The sequence below is a fragment of the Euleptes europaea genome, chromosome 17 (assembly GCF_029931775.1).
Source record: "Euleptes europaea isolate rEulEur1 chromosome 17, rEulEur1.hap1, whole genome shotgun sequence".
Classification (NCBI taxonomy): Eukaryota; Metazoa; Chordata; class Lepidosauria; order Squamata; family Sphaerodactylidae; genus Euleptes; species Euleptes europaea.
This window is the reverse complement of record NC_079328.1, coordinates 30,519,428-30,538,119: the sequence shown is the minus strand read 5'-3', so window position 1 is coordinate 30,538,119 and position 18,692 is coordinate 30,519,428. Positions and strand designations below refer to the sequence as shown.

The following is an 18,692-nucleotide window of genomic DNA, read 5'->3' as shown; positions in this document are numbered from 1 at the left end:
TTGTAGCCCAACCCATAAGTAAGTCTCGTATAACTCCATGAGAACGGCTGCCAAGTCAACGCGTGTAGGATCGCAGCTGAGCGACGCGCGTCTGGCTCAGGTCGGAGCGCACAGGACTCTGCAGACGACCCGAAGGCCGTTCCTTTCGTCTGTTGTTCGGCTCCCCGGCTAGACAAACACGCGCAGCACCGGGCTGAGTTATGTTGCATACTTCCGCCCCAAAAAACGCGGGTCTTATCGCGAAACTGACTCGCTTTAAAGGGGAGGATCGAGGCCCTTTATCGCCCCCTTCCCTTGCTGCCATCGGGCCATAAGGAGGGAGATCGGACAGCTCCAAGAAGAAGAGGAAGAGGTGGTTTTTATATGCCGACTTTCTCTACCACTTAAGGGAGAATCAAACCGGCTTACAATCACCTTCCCTTCCCCACAACAGACACCCTGTGAGATAGGTGGAGCCGAGAGAACTGTGACTAGCCCAAGGTCATCCAGCTGGCTTCATGTGGAAGAGTGGGGAAACAAATCCAGTTCACCAGATGAGCCTCTGCTACTCATGGGGAGGAGGGGGAATCGAACCGGTTCCTCCAGATCAGAGTTCACCGCTCCAAACCACCGCTCTTAACCACTACGCCACGCTGGCTCTCTGGTTTCAGTAGTCTGGATGGCCTCTCTGTTCTTCCCAGTTCTGGCTCATTCTCTCTCTGCTTCACGGAGATTGACGTCTGTCCCACCTGAAAGTGTAGCGAGGAAAAGAAAAACATCCCAAAGAAATCCAAGCCTGCCTCTTTCTCTGGGTTCAACGCACGGGGTCTGTTGAGGCTTGCCAAGGAACAGCGCCATCCTAAGCAGGTCTACTCAGAATCCCACTCAGGTCCGTCCAAGGGAAGCGTTTTTAGGATCGCTTCCCCCCCCCCCCCCGGCCGCAGGCTGGGTGGGACAGGCCACCGAAACGCTTTCCGAAATATTCCTAGGCGTTTAAATCAGGCGCAAGGCGCTGCCGGAGAGATTTTAAATCGGAAAAGATGTTGGGGACCACGTGCCCCCGACAACATTTTAGCGCTATGAAATGTTGAGGTCCTTTGTTGAGAAGGCACCCTTCCTGACTCCTGCAAGCGAAATATATTTTTCATCCCTCCTTTAAGCAAATTCATCCCTCCTTTAAGCAAATTCCTGTTCCTGGCAAGGTAACTATGAAATACACCAAAGTCTCCCCCCCATTTCATTCACGCACTAAAGAGGTCGCTCTCCTTTTGTACGTTTGCGCGTCTTCCGCGAACCGGCAAAGATCTCCCTGTTTGCGCGCACTTCCTTGGGACTCACTCCCGTTCAATTTAGGGGGCACGAAGTTTTTTGGGCGCCCTGCGCGTAAAATCGGGCCGCGCAGCATCTTCCGCTCGATCTCCTGTACTCTCGGGACTGAGCGCTCCCCACCCGCCCCCATCCCGCCAGTTCAGCCAGACCCTCTCCCGAGCCGAGGTGCGCAAAACGCGCTTCTCGCGGAAGCGACCCGGCTGGCCGTCCTCGGCTGCGATCTCCGCCGCTGGGGCAGCGTCGGTGCCCGAAGCGCCGGGACTACAGACTCCGGCGGAGCTCCTGGAGCCTTACTTCCGAGTAAGCGCGTCGAGGGCGCGAGCGGCGAGAACCCGAACTCCTAGGAGCCAACGCATCAAAGTTTACTTTGGGCGAAAACGCACGGGAGGATTGGCGTTGGGTTTGCCCCTCTCCAAATGCGCATTTCCCCCATCTGAATTCTCAAAACTCTGCATGGGTCTTACTGATGAGTTTTGAGAATTTGGCTGGGGGGAAATGTGTATTTAGAGAGAGGCAAATCCAAGGCAAAACCTCCCATGCGTTTTCGCCCTTTGGAGAGCCGGCAGGGAGACCGGCGTGCTCCTGTTGGAGCCGAATGGATTACAGGCTTGTCCGTTTCCTCGAAGCGTCTTTTGGTTTGTTTGTTTGGCCCGAGGAAACGGCCAAACTTGCGGTTTCTCCTCCTCCCAAATCCAGAAGGGAGAAGCCCGAGGAGCGATCCTCGCCAGCTCTCCCGTTGCCGCGGGACATTTGCAAGCAGCTCCGGGGATCGGGACATGCTCCCCGGCTACTCTCTAGATGCGCATTTCCCCCATCCAAATTCTCAGAACTCAACAATAAGCCCCCATGCAGAGGTTTGAGCATTCGGATGGGGAAAAGGTGCATCTAGAGAGCGGCAAAAAGCTCCCGTGCGTAAATGGCCAACAGGTAACCATTTGCGCGCGCTCCCGAACCCCACACCCCTTTTTGCGCCCGGATCCTCCTTTCCTCTGTGCCGGAAAAGCTGGAGGAGCTGAGCTTGTTTTATTGCCTGCGCGTGGATCGTGCCTCCTAAGGGGAGGAGGGGTCGCACATTAGCCTAAATCTAGGGGAGGGGAGGTCAAAAGAACACCTTCCTTGAAACGCTTGCGGCGGCGCAAGGGAATGGTGCCAGCGATCCAGGCTCCGGATCCCAGCTGACCCCCCTGCGGGAAGCGGGAGAACCGCGCCCGCTGCGATTCCGTGGAGGGAGACGGGTGGGCTTTGATTCGGAGCGCGCCGCTGTGCCAAACCCTCCCAACTCAAAAATAAGCCCCCAGGCAGAGTTTTGAGAATTCGGGTGGGGGGGGAAGTGCATTTAGAGAGCGGCAAACCCAAGGTAAAACCTCCCATGCATAAATGGCCACGCGTGGAAGAGAGACCTTTCTCTCCTGCGGTTCCTCCGGACGCAGCAAACTAAAAGAAGAAGAAGCCTCCCAGCTTTACAGAAGCGGAAACTTTCCTGGCCGTCTCCCGAGGGCCAGGACAGGGATCTTTCCGGATCTTGCCGGCAAGATCTTGCCCCCCGCCCGTAGAACCGCGCCCCGCCTGGAACTCTTCCAATGCAACCCTACGTAGAGTTACTCAGTGGGTTGCAATGGATTTAGACGGGACTGATTCGGCATAGGGTCGCGCTGCTGGGTTTAAGTCCGGGAAAGTTTTTCGCTCGCCCTTGGTGTGCGCGCTGCAAGCGTGCGTCGGCGTCCCCATTTATGCATGGAAGGTTTTGCCGTGGATTTCCCCCATCCCAATTCTCAAAACTCTACACGGGGGCTTATTTGGGGGCGTTTATGCATGGGAAGTTTTTGCCTTGGATTTGCCCCTCTCTCGATTTACATTTTCCCATCTGCATTCTCAGAACTCAACAATAAGCCCCCATGCAGAGTTTTGAGTATTCGGATGGGGGCAATGTAAATCTTGAGAGGGGCAAATCCGAGGCGAAACCTCCCGTGCATAAAGGGCCAGACTTCGATTGGCGAGGAGGCCGGCGCTCCTGGGCCTGCTTACTCGGAAGTCACTCCCCCTGCTGCCAAAAGGCTCGGCTCCCAAGGAAACGCGGCGGGGAAGAGCGCAACGCTTCCGCGGGATGCTCCCTCCCGGTTCGCGCGAGGGCGCAGGGCTCAGGCAAAGCGAGCCGGGAATCGGTTTTGGCAGCGGGCAATGTGAACCCGAAGGGCCCGTTCGGATCCGGAGCGGTGCACGCCTAAGGAAATGAAATCGTGTCGGCTGGCTCCCGGGCAGGGCCGGCGACGTCGAGGCGCTGGAGTTGGGACTGGACCGGGCCCCGGGTCTTGAACCCCCGTCTTTAATATACGCTTGCCCTGAAGTCCCATTTGGAGACAGGTTCGAGGCCGTCTCCACCAGCCGCGTGGACGAAAGTCCGGGGGGGAGGGAAAGGGAGGGCCTTGCTTCGAAGTGAGGCCCTTATAGAGCAAACCTGTGCAGGTTTGCTTGGAGGTTCAATCCCCCGATGCGGAAAAGAGGGCCCTGTTACAATGGAGCCCTGTGCGGAGTGACTCCGGTCTAAGCCAGGTTTCAACTGGAGCGCTTCTGCCCAGAATGGGGAGTGTAGGCCTGCTAAGGATTGCACAGGAAGGTGCGCAAAGCCAGGTGGGGGTGGAGCAAAGACTCTTATATCCCACCATACCTACTGCTGCTATGGACCAAGGTTTTTCAAAACAGGACCAAACAAAACACACAAGGGAAATATTGGTTGGACTACTAGGCCATTTATGCACGGGAGGTTTTGCCTTGGATTTGCTGCTCTCTAGACGCACATTTTCCCCATCCGAATTATCAAAACTCTACATGGGGGCTTGTTTTTGAGTTTTAAGAATCTGGATGGGGAAAACGTGCATCTAGAGAGCAGCAATTCCAAGGCAAAACCTCCTGTGCATAAATGGCCCTGGGATCTTTTCCCGGGCAGTTAAGTCTTCGGCCATTTATGCATGGGAGGTTTTGCCTTGGATCTGCCGCTCTCTAGATGCCCCTTTCCCCCATCCAAATTCTCAAAACTCTGCACGGGGGGGCTTATTTTTGAGTTTTGAGAATTCGGATGGGGAAAAGGTGCCTCTAGAGAGGGGCAAATCCAAGGCAAAACCTCCCCTGCATAAATGGCCTTTGAAAACTATGAACCGAACAGGGACAGAAGTGTGTTTTGAAATTAAAATCTTTCACCCGAGTTTTAGGGAAATAGGTTTTAAAAAAATACTGCTATCCCCACAGATGCCCAAGTTCGTGCGTTCGTCTGAATGCAGACAAATCTCAAAGCTCGCTTTTCTATGCAGCAGAGGCTGACATCTCCCCGCCCCCCACCCCGTGCGGTCCTGACAAACGGGAGGGCCAAAGAGAAATGGGGGGAGGGGGGCTTCGAGTGGTTCCGGATCAAGGGGTCCCGAGGCCCGGTTGAAGAAGACGGAGAGGCGATCCTCCGGAGCAACGAGAGAGTTGAAGAGGGGCTGGGGGGGGGGGTTGAGAAGGGATGAAAGGTCGAATTTGGATGGACGCACTTTATTTAAGTTTCATTCAAGTTTGGAAGGATAAACTTTTTAAATTCAAGTTTGTTGCCAGATCATGGCTAAAATTCACAACAGTTTTGCAGGGCGGATTGGACCAGATTGGAGGGGGGGGGGGGTTAATGAAGCTAAGCAAGGAGCGTTTTTAAAACAAATACACCTGAATATTGCAATATATATATATATATAGAGAGAGAGAGAGAGAGAGAGAGAGAGAGAGATAGAGAGAGAGAGAGAGAGAGAGAGAGAGAGAGAGAGAGAGAGAAAGAGAGAGAGAAAGAAAGAAAGAAAGAAAGAAAGAAAGAAAGAAAGAAAGAAAGAAAGAAAGAAAGAAAGAAAGAAAGAAAGAAAAAGAAAGAAAGAAAGAAAGAAAGAAAGAAAGAAAAAAGAAAACACCCTGCAGGGCTCCTGGTGGTCGTGGGAAGAGATTGTTTCCTTCAAGGGTCAAGCAATGGGAAGTTTTCTTCAATCTTCCCTTCGCCCCGCACGCTATTCAAGAGGGACAGAGAGTCGGGGCGAGGCAGAGGCGGGCCCGATCCCAGGCTCCCGTTTACTCGGGAGTAAGTCCCACCGCCTTCAGGATCGCATCCTTCAGCCGCGCGCACAAACCACCCAGAGGGCGCCTGGCGATGCCGGTGGATCTGGGGAGCGACTGAGCGAGGGGGTACAGAGGGGGCGGCAGGAGAGGGGCCACGGTCCCTTCAGCCCTCGGGGGGGGGGCTTGACTTCCCTGCGAGCAAAGAGAGTTGGGGGGCCCCGGCAGCTTCAGCAGGAGTTGGAGGCGACTCTGAACCAAACGCCAGAGGGGCGGCACGGGTGGGTGGGGGAGCTCCAAACCTGCACCCCCTTCCCGTCTCTTCCCCGGACTAGGGGAGGTGATTCTCCGGCAAGCTAGATGAAGGGGGGACCTGACGCCGCCGCGATCCACCCCGCAATGAAACTTTAGACCTCACCAATGAAGCAGAGTTGCTTTTTATATGCCGACTTTCTCTACCACTTAAGGAAGAATCAAGCCGGCTTACAATCGCCTTCCCCTCCCCACAACAGACACCCTGAGAGGAAGGTGGGGTCGAGTTCAGAGAGAGCTGTGACTAGCCCAAGGTCACTCAGCTGGCTTCACGTGGAGGAGTGGGGAATCAAATCCAGCTCATCAGATTAGCCTCCGCTGCTCATGTGGAGGAGTGGGGACTCGAACTGGCGTCTCCAGATCAGACTCCACTGCTCCAAACCGCCGCCCTTAACCACTACACCACGTTGGCTCTCAAGCCCTCTGGCCTTCAGAGCGTTGCCCTTTCCCCCTTCTCTGGTCGCCTCTTTTTGGAAAGCCCCCAAAAGGACAGCTGCCAAGACCCTCTTGCTTTGGGGAAAGGAAGAGAAAGAAACGCTGGGCTGTTACTCGGAGGCCGCGGCTCGGACCAGCAGCGGCTCTCCAGGGTCACATCACTTACTTGCCTAGTCCCTTTCACATCACTTACTTGCCTAGTCCCTTTAACTGGAGATGTCGGGGATTGAACCTGAGACCTTCTGCATGCCAAGCAAATGCTCTACCACTGAGCCACAGCCCCTCCCCTGGGGTGATAAGCATCCAGGAGCCTGCAAACTTTGCCCTCCTCTCTGGCTCAAAAGTCGTTCTTCTGCAAGGCCGGTTTGGCAACACGTTGTCCCGGTTGCTCCCTTCCTGCCCGGCTTCGGTGGCCAGGGCCCAGAGCTCGGCCTGCCTACCAACTGCTGGCCGTTTCCCTGTTCACAAACTGACCAGGATCCTTGCAAAATGAAAAGGAAGCCATGGCTTGCGCTCGCTCTCCTCGCCCTACTTCTGGCCAGTGCAAGCACCCTTTTGCAAACGTAGGATTTCTTCTTTTTTTTTTCAAGTGAGAAAACCAGAACAGAGATCTCCTTTTACACTTTTGGGGAGGGCCAAAAGTTTGTTCCTTTGCATGTATGTGTGTGTGTGTTAGAAATAAAGGGAGGCACCCCAGGGCCGGTGCCAGTCATTTTTGCGCCCTAGGCAAGGCTAACTACTTGTGTCCCAGACTTAAATTCCTCCTCTAAAGGGCCTAAATCTTTCTCCAGATGCAGAGAAGCTGCTCTTTCTCCAATCGTACACCAATCCTGCTGTTTCCTACAAAGTGTCACTCTTTAGCAGCTAGGAAAATCCGAGCAAAAGCAGTTTTTAATCAGGGATCTTACCATATTTAAATAATTTCTTGTGGGTCAGACTGTTTTAAAGTTATTTTAATGTTATCTTATGATACTTTAATGCTGTTTTAATGTTTTGTATGGTGGATTGTGATGGCCTTCGGTCACAGACAATAAACTTTATCACTCACTCAAGTAACCTACGTGTGCCCCCCCATTGCTAACCACTTTTAAAAAACGGATGTCTTGTAGAAAAAAATAAAAGCACAAAACTTTTAATGCTATAATTAGTTATATTCCATAGCACTGTTGCGGTACTTATCTTAAAGTAAAAAAATATAAATTTTCAGTTGCATTTCCCCCCCAAGAAACTAAACTGTGCCCCTCAGGCCAGCTCTGCGCCCCTAAGGTCTAGGCGACCGCTTAGTTTACCTAATGGTAGCGCCAGCCCTGGAGGCACCACACACAGCCAGAGGCCCAGGGCCCCTTTGCAAAGAGGCCTAAACTTTCCAGGCAGGGAAGGAGAAAAGCCCTACTATCTTTATAAGGGCAGATAATGTTCCTGATCAGCCAATGGCGGGCAGTTTACCATCAGATTACACATTAACCTTCCAGGAGAGCTGCAGTGATGCAGTTTGCTTGGCGGGGATCAGAACCAGGTCAAGTGCTAAAGGACGCTGGGGTGGGGGGTGTCGGGATGAAGAGGAGGCAGGGCAACTTGGCCTTGGTCGGAGCAGGGAGACAGTTGGAACTGGGTGCCCCTCAAGGGCCCCCCTCCCATTTGCCCGGCCTGAGTTTCACATCTAAATGCTAGAAGCCTGGAAAAGAATAGATGGTTTCGGGAACATGAATGGTCCCACAGGCCACAGATTTTTTGGATCTATTCATGGTGAAGTGGTTAAGAGCAGTGGTTTGGAGCAGTGGACTCTGATCTGGAGAACCGGGTTTGATTCCCCACTCTTCCACATGTTTGTAATGGCCTATGGCTAAATGCAAATAAAACCATGTTTCTAATGGCCTATGGCTAAATGCAAATAAAACCATTCATTCATTCACTCCTCCACATGAGCGGCGGAGGCTAATCTGGTGAACTGGATTTGTTCCCCCACTCCTACACAAGAAGCCAGCTGGGTGACCTTGGGCTAGTCACACTCTCTCAGCCCCACCCACCTCAGTGTGTCTGTTGTGGAGAAGGGAAGGTGATTGTAAGCCGGTTTGAGTCTCCCTTGTGGCAGAGAAAGTTGGCATATAAAAACCAACTCTTCTTGTATTCTCTATCTACCTATATCCATAGACAGACATAGATATACCTTTGCAAAATAAAGAACTGTGAGAAAAGTAAATCCGCTGTACACCTTAGGGCAAAGTTGGGCCCCACAAGCTTGTTAAGAGTCTGATGACCTTTGCACTCAGCTCAGCAGGGGTTTTAAGAGCAGCATCTTGTAAATTTTTACAGGCCAAAACTTGCCTGTAAATGAAAACATGGCCAAGCTCCCAGCACTTTGTATGGCAGAGCCCTGTCCTCCCCTCTTTCCCTTCTCATTCCCCTCAATCTGTTCTCCCCAACACTCCAGCTTTACCCAGTTACTAGGAAGATCACTCAGTTGAAGCAGTTGCAGGGGGAAAAATGGGATCATTCAGTTTACGCCACGGCCAGATTACAAAAACAGTGCTGGGTGGACATTACAGAGAGAAAGAATTTGTGGAAAGGGAAGGGGCCATTTATTCAAGACAGCTCTTTCCACCCTCCTCCAAAATAAAGCGTTGCAGATTTTATTTCCGGAAAAAGCTGCCCCAAGTCCTTAGATTCCCATCTCCTCTCTTGTGAAGGTTTTGCGGAACGACTCTGGCTAGCAAAATAAAATGGTGGCAGTATTTTAAAGGCAACTTTTCTGAACAGGAGAGAGAGAAAAATATCGGCTGAAATCCAAGGAGCATGGGAAGGTTGAGCTGCCGCAATGGAACGGCTGACTCTCTCTCCTGTGATAGGGCTGCTGCCGCCGCCGCCCTATCACAAGCTGCTTTTGAAACATCTCACCGTTTGAACAGCAGCTCGCCATGTGCCCTGGGATGCCGTCGACCAAGGACCAGGAGGCTAAAACATCCCTCTGCACACTTTGCGGAATTCAGTTCACAGCTCAGCAACCCTTTTAAGCCTCTTGCCATGGCTGAAAATGTACTTACATCCCCAGAAATCTGACGCAGAGCTGTCTCTTATGACACGCTGGTGTGTTCTGCCCAGTTATGCAAAGTTAAATTCTGCCATAAAACAATCTGACCATGGGGGTCATGCCATGTCAGAGAGTTTTTAAAGCAAAACTTGTCTTTGAGGTCAGCGGCTTCAAAATTCATGGGTAGGGCATGACTCACAAGCGGTCATAAGGCCTTTGGAAAGATTCAGAAACTAAAAAAAAAAGTTGTACCAGGACTTGAAAGGGTATATTTTTCACTTACCTGTGAGAAAAATAAGTGTGGGAAGGTGGACGGCAATTTTCCACCTTGCATAGGATTGAAGGTAGCCTATAGCGCCTACTTTATCCATGCATATACCATACCACTATACCACCCCCTTTCAATGCCCGACTAGATACTGCTCTTAAAGAAGCTTGCTTGGTTTTTTGTGAACTACAAACTAACAAAACAGTACGGAATCAAAAAATGCAGTTTATTATAGTAGATTATTCTTTCTTTTTTGATATAACCATAGAGTTGAAAAAAATGAAAGAAAAACACATAGGGAACATCACACATCGTTAGTTAGTAACTTAAGATATAAAACAAATTTTGCACAGCAAAATATGTAAAAGGGGGGAAGTAACTGACAAGATTTTTTATATTTATTGTGGCAAGGTTTTACTTTCCATTTTTTTTAAAAGACAGGATTATCAGTCCCTGAAAATAAAAATTTACTGATTAATGCCTTTAAACCTTTGCGAATTTGTGAAGTTACAGAAAATCCAGTTCTGCACCACAATACAACTGTAAAAAAATCTGCATCATTTTTAAAAAACCAAGCAGTAATGCCTTCTTATGTAACTGCATAATGGTATTAGCATCTGAGTCAGGCTTGTAATGGTTTATCTCTTTTTTTTATGCTTTCAGGTTATATCATAGTGCAATTCAGTCCCAAAGATTTCAATTTCCAAAAAACAAAAAAAACACCCCCAAACCCAACCATACATTTTGAACACAAAATACCCCTATTAATATAAACAAGGGGGGCAGGGGGCCTCCCCCTTTTTTTTTAATACTTTGGTTTCCAAATACAGTCAGTGGTATAGCAAGGACTACATATACCCAACTTATTTTAAAGTTGTAATCACATGCTGCAATAAGCTACTTAAAAAAAAGGACAGTCCCATTGTAATTCTACCCCCTTTTAACATCACAACAGTGAACAATTTAGTGCATATTTTTTTTTAAAAAAGACCTACATCTAGACAGACCTAACTCTTCTGAATTTATCTATAACATTCCTTTATCTGTAGCATACATTTGAACTGGGCTAACAGACCATAAAAGTTAGAATTAAATTATATTCTAGGAACCCATAGCATTCCACATTGGACAATGACCAAATGCAAAAGGAAAACTTAAAACAAAAATGACAGAAATGAGGCTGATCATTCCAAAATAAAATTTAGACTGCTTTAAGCGCCACAGCATGGAGTACAAATCCCACAAATTGGAAGGCGATCTTTTTTTAAACCACAATAAAAAAAATGTCTTCCCAAAGTTCATTTTTGACTCATTATGGTGATCACAATCGGTTCTGGCTTCTTTTTTCGGGATTATTTTTGTTTGCTTTTTTAAAGATGGGTGGTTTCAGTGCATTAAAAAGTCTGAAGTTTGCAGCAACTCAAAGCAGTTTCCAGAGCAGATGCACACTTGGATGGGGAGGAAGAGGAAGCAGACCCCCTCCCCCCCCAAAAAAACACAAAATAATGGAGGCTGGCACTTTTTTGATTGCAGTTCAAAAAAGTGGCGAGGCGATATATAACTAAAGAGGATGTATGTCATGCCATCAAAGTCTTCAAAGTCCATATCCAAGCAAAAGGGAAAAAATAATATACCATACATGTCCAGCATGCAAGGTTGTTGTTTTTTAAAATCAATATAATGTCTTTTCTCTCTCTCTCCCCCATAGTCTTTTTTTGTTGTTGAAAGAGTCCTATAGTTAATTGATGCTAAGACCAAGTAGCAAGCATAATGCATGAGATGTGGATGGGGTTCTAAAGGGCAGCCAAAGAAAAAAACAGTTTTTCACTGTTTTGGCAGCTTAAAAGCCAAAAGTCAGGTCAGCAACACCTAGGGAGGCTGGATGAAAGCTTCTTTTGGCAGGTTGAGCTAGGCATATTCTCTAGGTTTAGCAGGACAGCAGACGGAGCTCAGAAAGCTGAGGTCTAAAAGGTGCATGACTTTTCCCCTCCTGTTTCTTTTTGTGTGTGCATGCCGCTTTCTTATTCTTTTTTTTTCTTTTGTGCAAAGTTGGAACCCCATAGGAAAAACTCAGGATGGCAGTGGAGGGGTGGGGGGAGAAGTATTTTGGGGGGGAGGGGGGACACGGCAAACTCAAAAAGGAGGGAGCGGAAAAACCCACTTCATCAACCGAACAAGTTTTAAAATGTGGGATGGCAGATTTCAAAGGTGAGCTTCACACGTGTGTCCATGGGTGGGAAACCGAATAGATATATATATATATATATTAAATGCACACTGTTCAAAGCCCTCTCCCCATACACACACAAAAGAAAGGAGCTGAGCAGGTGGGCTGTCCCCAAGTCCAACTTAAAAAAAAAAGTCGAGGTTTGAAAGATGATTTTTTAAAAAAAAGTGAGGATGGGCCAAGCCGAGTTGGGTGGGTTTGCAGCGAGCCCCCCCCCCCTCTGCAAAGTTACTCGCATGGAGGAGAGAACTTTCTTTCCTGGGTTTGGTGAGCAATGGGGAGGCTGGATGCAAGCTTCTTTTGGCAGGTTGAGCTAGGCATATCCTCTAGGTTTAGCAGGACAGCAGATGGAGCTCAGAAAGCGGAGGTCTAAAAGGTGCATGACTCCCCCCCCCCTCCAGTTTCTTTTTTTGTGCGTGTGCATGTTTTTTGGCTCGCACGGAGGAGAGCACTTTCTGTCCCGGGTTCGGTGCGCAACGGTGCCCAGAGGCTGTCGGATACCGGCGGTGTGTTTTTTTTGGGGGGTGCGTGCGGGGAGGGGGGGGGAGAGAGAGTCTCGGGCGGAGGGTCGGGGGGTAGGCGGGTGGGAAGCAACTCACATGAAAAACTCCGGCGAGGAAGGGCCGTCGCTGCTGCTGGCGCCGTTTTCTCGGAAGCCGCTGCTGACCAGCTTGTCGTACTTCTCCTTGTAGGCGTCCCTCTCCCGGACCAGCCTGGAGATCTCCTGCTTGAGGTGCTCGACCTGCTGCAGCAGCTGGTTCTTCTCGGACTCGAGGACGTGCCGCTGCTGGACGCGCTTGAAGCGGCACGACTGGGCGTAGCCGCGGTTCTTGAGGGTGCGCCGCTTCTGCTTGAGCCGGATGACCTCCTCCTTGCTGACGCCGCGCAGCTGCCGGTTCAGCTCCCGCACCGACATGGTGACCAGCTGCTCGTCGGAGAAGCGGTCGTCGAAGGGCAGCGGGTGGGGGTGGTGGTGGTGCAGCCCCCCGCCGCCGCTGCTTCCCCCGCTGCTGCTGCTTCCCCCGCTGCTGCTGCTGCTGCCGCCCGTGGACTGCACGCTGCCCGACGGCTGCGGGTGCTGCTGGTGGTGGTGGCCGCCCGACGGGTGGTGGTGGTGGTGGTAATGGGGCGCCTGCTGGGCGGCCGCCGCCGCGATCACGGCCGACACCACGGCGGCCGCCGAGCCCATCTCGTCCCCGGCCAGGGACCCCCCCGGGCCGGCGGCGCTGCTGACGGCTCCCAGCGGCTGTCCGCGGGCATAGCCGTCGAAGGCGGCGGCGCTCTGCAGCGGGTGGTGGTGGCCGCTGCTGATGAGCGCCTCCACGGCGTCCTCGGGGCTGAAGCCCAGCGCCTCGGGGTTGAGCTGCTGCGGGTAGCCGGTCATCCAGTAGTAGTCTTCCAGGGGGCCCTTCTGGTCGCCGCCGCCGCCGCCGCCGCCCGAGGCCGAGCCCGAGCCCGGGCTGGGGGCCGAGAAGCTGGGCGAGGGGGGCACGGAGCTGCAGGGCGTGCTCATGGGGGTGGAGGAGAGCGAGCCGCCGGCGATGAGGCGGCCGCACTGGCTGATGAGGCGGTCCGCCTCGCCGGGCTCCTTCTTCACCTCGAACTTCATCAGATCGAAGTCATTAACATATTCCATGGCCAGCGGGCTGGTGGGCAGGTCGGGCCCGTGCAGGGCCAGCTCGGACGCCATCCGCTTGGCCGCCCCGACGCCGCCGACGCCGCTCCTCCAGAAAGGGGGCCCTCCGCCCGGCAAGAGGGGGCTGCTCTGGCTGGCCAGCGGGTGAGCCAGCTTGCTGGTCGGCGCTCCGGCGGCGGCGCCGGCGGATCGCGGCTGCTGATGCTGCTGCTGCTGCTGCTGTCGCGGCTCTCTCCCCCCCTCGCCCGCTCCGCCAGCCCCTTTGCGACCTCCGCTCCAATGTGCGAGCAGCGCGGCGGCCGGGGGCCCCCCTCCTCCTCCTCCTCTTCGCAAAAAAGCACGGGTCGGGGGCTCGCCGCTGCTGCACCGCCGCCGCTGCTGCTGCTGCTGCTCCGGGTCTATTTATTTGCCTTTTGCATCTGGGCTGGCTGGCGCTTCTCTCTCTCTCTCGGAACTCCCTCCCCCTTTCTCTCTCTCTCTCTTCCCCCTTCTGCGGCTTGCAAAAGGAAAAAAGGACCCCGCTGCAACTGGAGGTGGGAGCTGGTCGCCGAGGAAGACGGTTCTCCGGAAAAAAAAATTGTCGGGAGGTTATTGTTTTTTGGGGTTGCTCTCGCTTAACACTGCAAAAGGAAAAAAGGACCCCGCTGCAACTGGAAGCTGGTCGCCGAGGAAGACGGTTCTCCAAAAAAAAAAAATTATTGTTGGGAGGTTATTATTTTTGGTTGCTCTTGCTTAACACTTCGTGGTCTTTCTTTCTTTCTTTCTTTCCCACTGGTCGTTTTTTTTTGGGTGGGGGGGTTGCTGTTCACGCCAAGCGCCCACGCGAGGAGAGAGAGAGCTTCACCATCCGGGGAGGAGGAGGAGGAGGAGATCCCCGGGAAACTGGAGATCAGCAATGGATTTTTTTTTTTTTAAGGACAAAATGAAAAGGCTGGCACACACACACGCACCCCCCAAAAAAAATCCTCGGGTCGAGGCGGTGACCCCAAACAATGCCAATTTTTGTTGCCGTTGGGGGGAAGGAAACAACAAGGGGGGGAAAATCAAAGCCGCTCAAAAGTCCCAAGCGCCAGCAGGGGGGCAAAGATTGTTTTAAAGAGCTCGTCCAGGAGCGGAGTTTGCAAGCAGGCCGAGTTTTATAGCGCTCCTGACGTCAAGAGGGAAGCGGGCTCCCGGCGCCGGCCAATGGGCGGCCGCGAACCCGGCCCTCATTAGCATAATAGTATAGAAACAAGGAAACTTTTCCGAGCTGTCAATCAGGGAGCCAATCAGCTGACTGTCAGCTGGGGGGGGTGAGGATTTATTTTTAACCCCTTCGCGGCCGGAGCCGCTTGGGCTGGGATTTACCTCCGAAGGGGGAGTCACCACGAACAGGGGAGGGGAAAGAAAAAAAAAGGAACCCCCCCATTGCATTCCTAGCAGGGACTGATGGTTAAGAAACTGCAAAGAATCCGGGGGGGGGGGGCTTGTGGCTGGAGGCAGAGGGGGGCTTTCGGTAGGCAAGGACGCCTTCGGCCCCGTGCCTTTTGCATTGCACTGAAACATCTGGCTAACTTTTTTTTGGGGGGGGGTTGAACGCGCTGGGTTCTTGCACATCTGCTTCCCGCTGGCCGCTCTCCCCGCACCCTCTCGCCTTCTGCGTGCTGGGAAGCAAACTCCCTTTTTTTTTCCACGTCGGGGGGGACGATCGGCGGAGGACCGGCGCTCCGGAGACCCACCGGGGAAGATCCGTCCCGCCGGCTTAAGGTACAGCGGCCGTTTCTGCCCGGGCGCTGCCCAGAGGGACGGGATGGGTCGAGGGGGCTGGGTCTTGGGGGGGACGGGATCGCAATCGCGGCGCCGTTTCGGAGGAGAGCCTGGGGCCGGGGAAGAGTTAAATCCGGACCCCCGCCGAGGAGGAGCCAGCCCGGGCCCCCTTCGCCCCCTCCCCGCTTGCAAAAAGCGCTCGGTCCCGCTTTCCTCCTGCGGCCAGCGCTGGGTGCTCCCCTCCCCCTATCTCCCCTCCCGCCCCTCCGATCAATGAATCCGCGAGGGGTCAAAATGTTAAAAAAAAAAAAAAAAGGAAAAAAAAGTTCCTAATTGCCTGCCACGATGCCCCCCCCCCCGGTTTCTTTTTTTTAAAAAACGAACCCCGAATCCCCCCCCGAATCAATTGCATTTTTAAAAAAGTTGTGCATAAACCTCCGAAATATGTTGGAAAGTTTAATCATTGTACATGAGCGGCATTTCGTGGATTGGGGGGTGGAATTAAAAAAGAGAGAGGTTTTAGAGGGTGCATCTTAACCCTTGTGGTCAGATCTTCCCTAGAGCGGGGGGGGGTTTCAGCTATTAAACTAAAAATCAAAATGCTCAAGTATTTGCCCCCCCTTTTTTGGAGGTGTGTGGGGGGGCTTTTTAACCCACTTTAAAGCAGATTGGAGTGGAAGGTAAAAATCTAGCCTGGAAGCGTTCGGTTTAAACCTCGACAGCGCCACCTTTCGGTATAGGTCGGATTCGTGTTTGAACCGCTTCCAATTTTCTCGCTCAAGGTGGGTCATAAAAGTGTAAATATGACTGGAAAGCCTGACATTAACTCCTTCAAGCCCGAGGGATTCCTAAGAGGCTTTGCAAATCTCCCTCTAATTGGTGCAATGCAATTTTCGAATCCTTTATTTATTTATTTTAACCCAGCACCATCTCTCTGCATAGATAAACCCGCAGCAGACTATGAGGAAGAAGATTTTAGACGTATCTGCTCCAAAGACCACCCCCTCCCTTTTGTACGTGTGTATTAAGACAAAAATCTTTAAAAGTGACAGTCTTGGTTTTTTAAAAAAAACCTGACTTTATGGCAATGTCAATAGAATTAAAGTTACTTGTGATTTGGTGATAAATGAGACGCTTGTGAGGGTCTCTGTCTTTGTGTCTCTGCTTTCCATCACCTGCGGTGTTATCAGTGAACTCGTAAAAGCAGTTCACACCTTCTGGTCTCAGGCGCCAGGCCTGATGGCCCATGTATCTTCCCCCCCGCTGTTCTTCCTGCCAGTACTCCCTCAGGCCGGTGCGGCCTTGGAAGTGTGATAGCCGCACCAGACTTCCTGGGATCCGTCTGATGTTTTGTATTATGCCAAGCTTGTAACTTCCCATAACAATAAGTGTGAACCCCAGTGCCCCAGTGCCCTGGAGTCAATATATTCTGTAAACCCGTATAGCCCCTCACTTGCAACTTTCTACCTGTGCCTGTCTCATCTCCTGAAGGCTTCAATAAATCTATTGTTTCTGTATCAACGTCTGAGCAACTGATTTGGAGAAGCAAACTCAGAGAGAGGGATCTCTCACATTAAGTTGCAAGTCATTGCCTCTCGGACTGCAGCTGTACCGCTTTGGACAGAATGTCAGCCGACGAGGACACCATCCCTAACCCCGATGCCCCCAAGGAACCGGACGAGCCGGAGAAGCCGGACCCGAAGGAGGAGGGAGCCAAGCCAAAGGAACCGAAGGGTCGCGCTCCCGACCAAGATCGGGACGGACGTCCCCGGGGGCTTACTTATTGGCTGGACTCTCCCAAGGGCTGGTCGCTCTCGCGGACTGCGGCGAAGGATCGCCGGTTGGCCTTCCCCAGCACGGGACTCGAAGGGGACCCGGCCCGCAAAGAGGCCCTCATGGAGGAAGAACGAAAGCAGTGGCAGGAAGACCGCCGGGCTATGCAGGAGCAGATGGAGATCATGCAACGCGTAATGGGTGAGATGGCCACGACCCTAGATGCGCTGAAGTTGCAACCTCCAGCCGGTGCTCCCCCAGACGGGGCGCCGGTAGTTCCGCCCGCAACCCCTGCCCCCCCGGCCCGTCGGGACCTGAAAGTCACGTATGACGGGTCGGGAGACCAGTTGACCTTTTTTATGGTCCAAGTAGATATTTTTATGCGGGAACAAGGCCGAACCTTCGTTTCTGAGGAGTCCCGGGTGCAGTACGTGGCTTCCTTACTGCAAGGGGAGGCGGCTGCCTGGATGGTGTTGCAGTATGAACTCCGCTCGCCGGTGCTGCGAACCCTGGACGAGTTCATGGTAGCACTCCGAAACCGTTTTGAGGACCCGACTCTGGGTGAGCGGGCTAAAGCCTCCCTGATGCAACTGCGCCAAGGGACTAAGTCGGTGGCGCAGTATGCAAGTGAGTTCCAGTCACTGGCTAGCCGAATTCTGGACTGGAGTGAAGCTACCTTGGTACAATGTTTCAGGGAGGGTCTCAACCCAGACCTCCAACATTGGGCCTTCATGCAAGGGAACCCCCCGGATGTGGAAGGTTGGGTTCGCCATGCTGCTGACATCGAGAATCGCAAACAACTCCTGAACTTGTCCAAGCAACGGCTTGGGCGAGACCCCAGGCCCCGAGGTGACCGTGGCCGGGAACTCCGGCAAGGGGGTAGCGGGGGTCTCTCGGCCGCGGAACGCCGCAAGCGGTTCGAGGCCGGCGTCTGCCTGATCTGCGGGGGAAAGGGTCACTTTGCATCGCAATGCCCCTCTCGCTCAGGCCGTCCGACCCCCCCCCGCCAAACCCAGGCCGAGCCGACGAAACCGGCCGCCGACAGCCAGCCTCGCCGCAGAAGTGGACCACTGAGCCGGCGCTCCGGCGCACCCTCCGCTCTCCACGCGCGCCCCCAGGATGGGGCATCCGACTCTACGGTCCCATCGGGGTCCCGGATTACAAATACCGTCTTTGATTCGGACGGCTCCCCGGAAGCCACCACCCCGTCCCCCTCTTCCAGCGAGGAGGAAGAGTGGGAACAGCCGGCAAAAAACGCCGTCGGTCTGCTGTAGAGGGGGCTCCGCAGCAGACCGTCCCTATCGTTGTGCAAGGAGCTCCACCGATGGTAAGCGCCCAAGAGGACAATGTATTTGTGCGTGTTCATCTGTCCCTACCCAAAGGGGGTCCCCCGTTAGAGGTCCCCGCGTTGGTCGACTCGGGGTGTGCCCGCACCATGATAAATGAGGAAACTGCCAAGAAGTTGGGTGTCCGGCGCAAGCGGCTTCCGGGGCCCCTCCGTTTTTCCCAAATGGACGGGAGTGACTTTAAACGGGGCCCTGTGACCCACAGAACTGCAGCCGTGATTATGTCCGTGGGGGAACATTGGGAACGGTTGTATTTCACCATCGCCCCTATTGTAACCCCTGTGGTGTTAGGGATGAACTGGTTAAGGGGACACAATCCCTCCATTGATTGGGTTAAACGGGTGCTTTCCTTCCCCGAAAACCCCTGTGGGTTGCATGACAAGGAACGGGTACTCAGAACTCCAGCCGCCGCACTGGTAGGGTCCCCCGCCCCAGTCTCTCCTCAATTACCCGCTGAGTACTCGCAGTTTACTGATGTTTTCGATGTTAGAGAGTGCGACGAACTGCCTCCCCACAGAGAAACGGACTGTGCCATCGAGATTGTA

The 18,692-nt window shown here is 52.9% G+C and overlaps 1 protein-coding gene across 2 annotated transcripts in view; it reads right to left on the bottom strand.

Moving 5' to 3' along the window:
- MAF (MAF bZIP transcription factor) overlaps window positions 1-13,336 on the bottom strand; it is a 286,190-nt gene extending 272,854 nt beyond the window's left edge. For both annotated transcript variants that reach the window (XM_056862226.1, XM_056862225.1), the window contains exon 1: window positions 12,246-13,336. In XM_056862226.1, the coding sequence (XP_056718204.1) occupies window positions 12,246-13,336 (1,091 nt within the window). The remainder of the gene's footprint in view (window positions 1-12,245) is intronic.
- Between the last annotated feature and the right edge of the window lie 5,356 nt (window positions 13,337-18,692).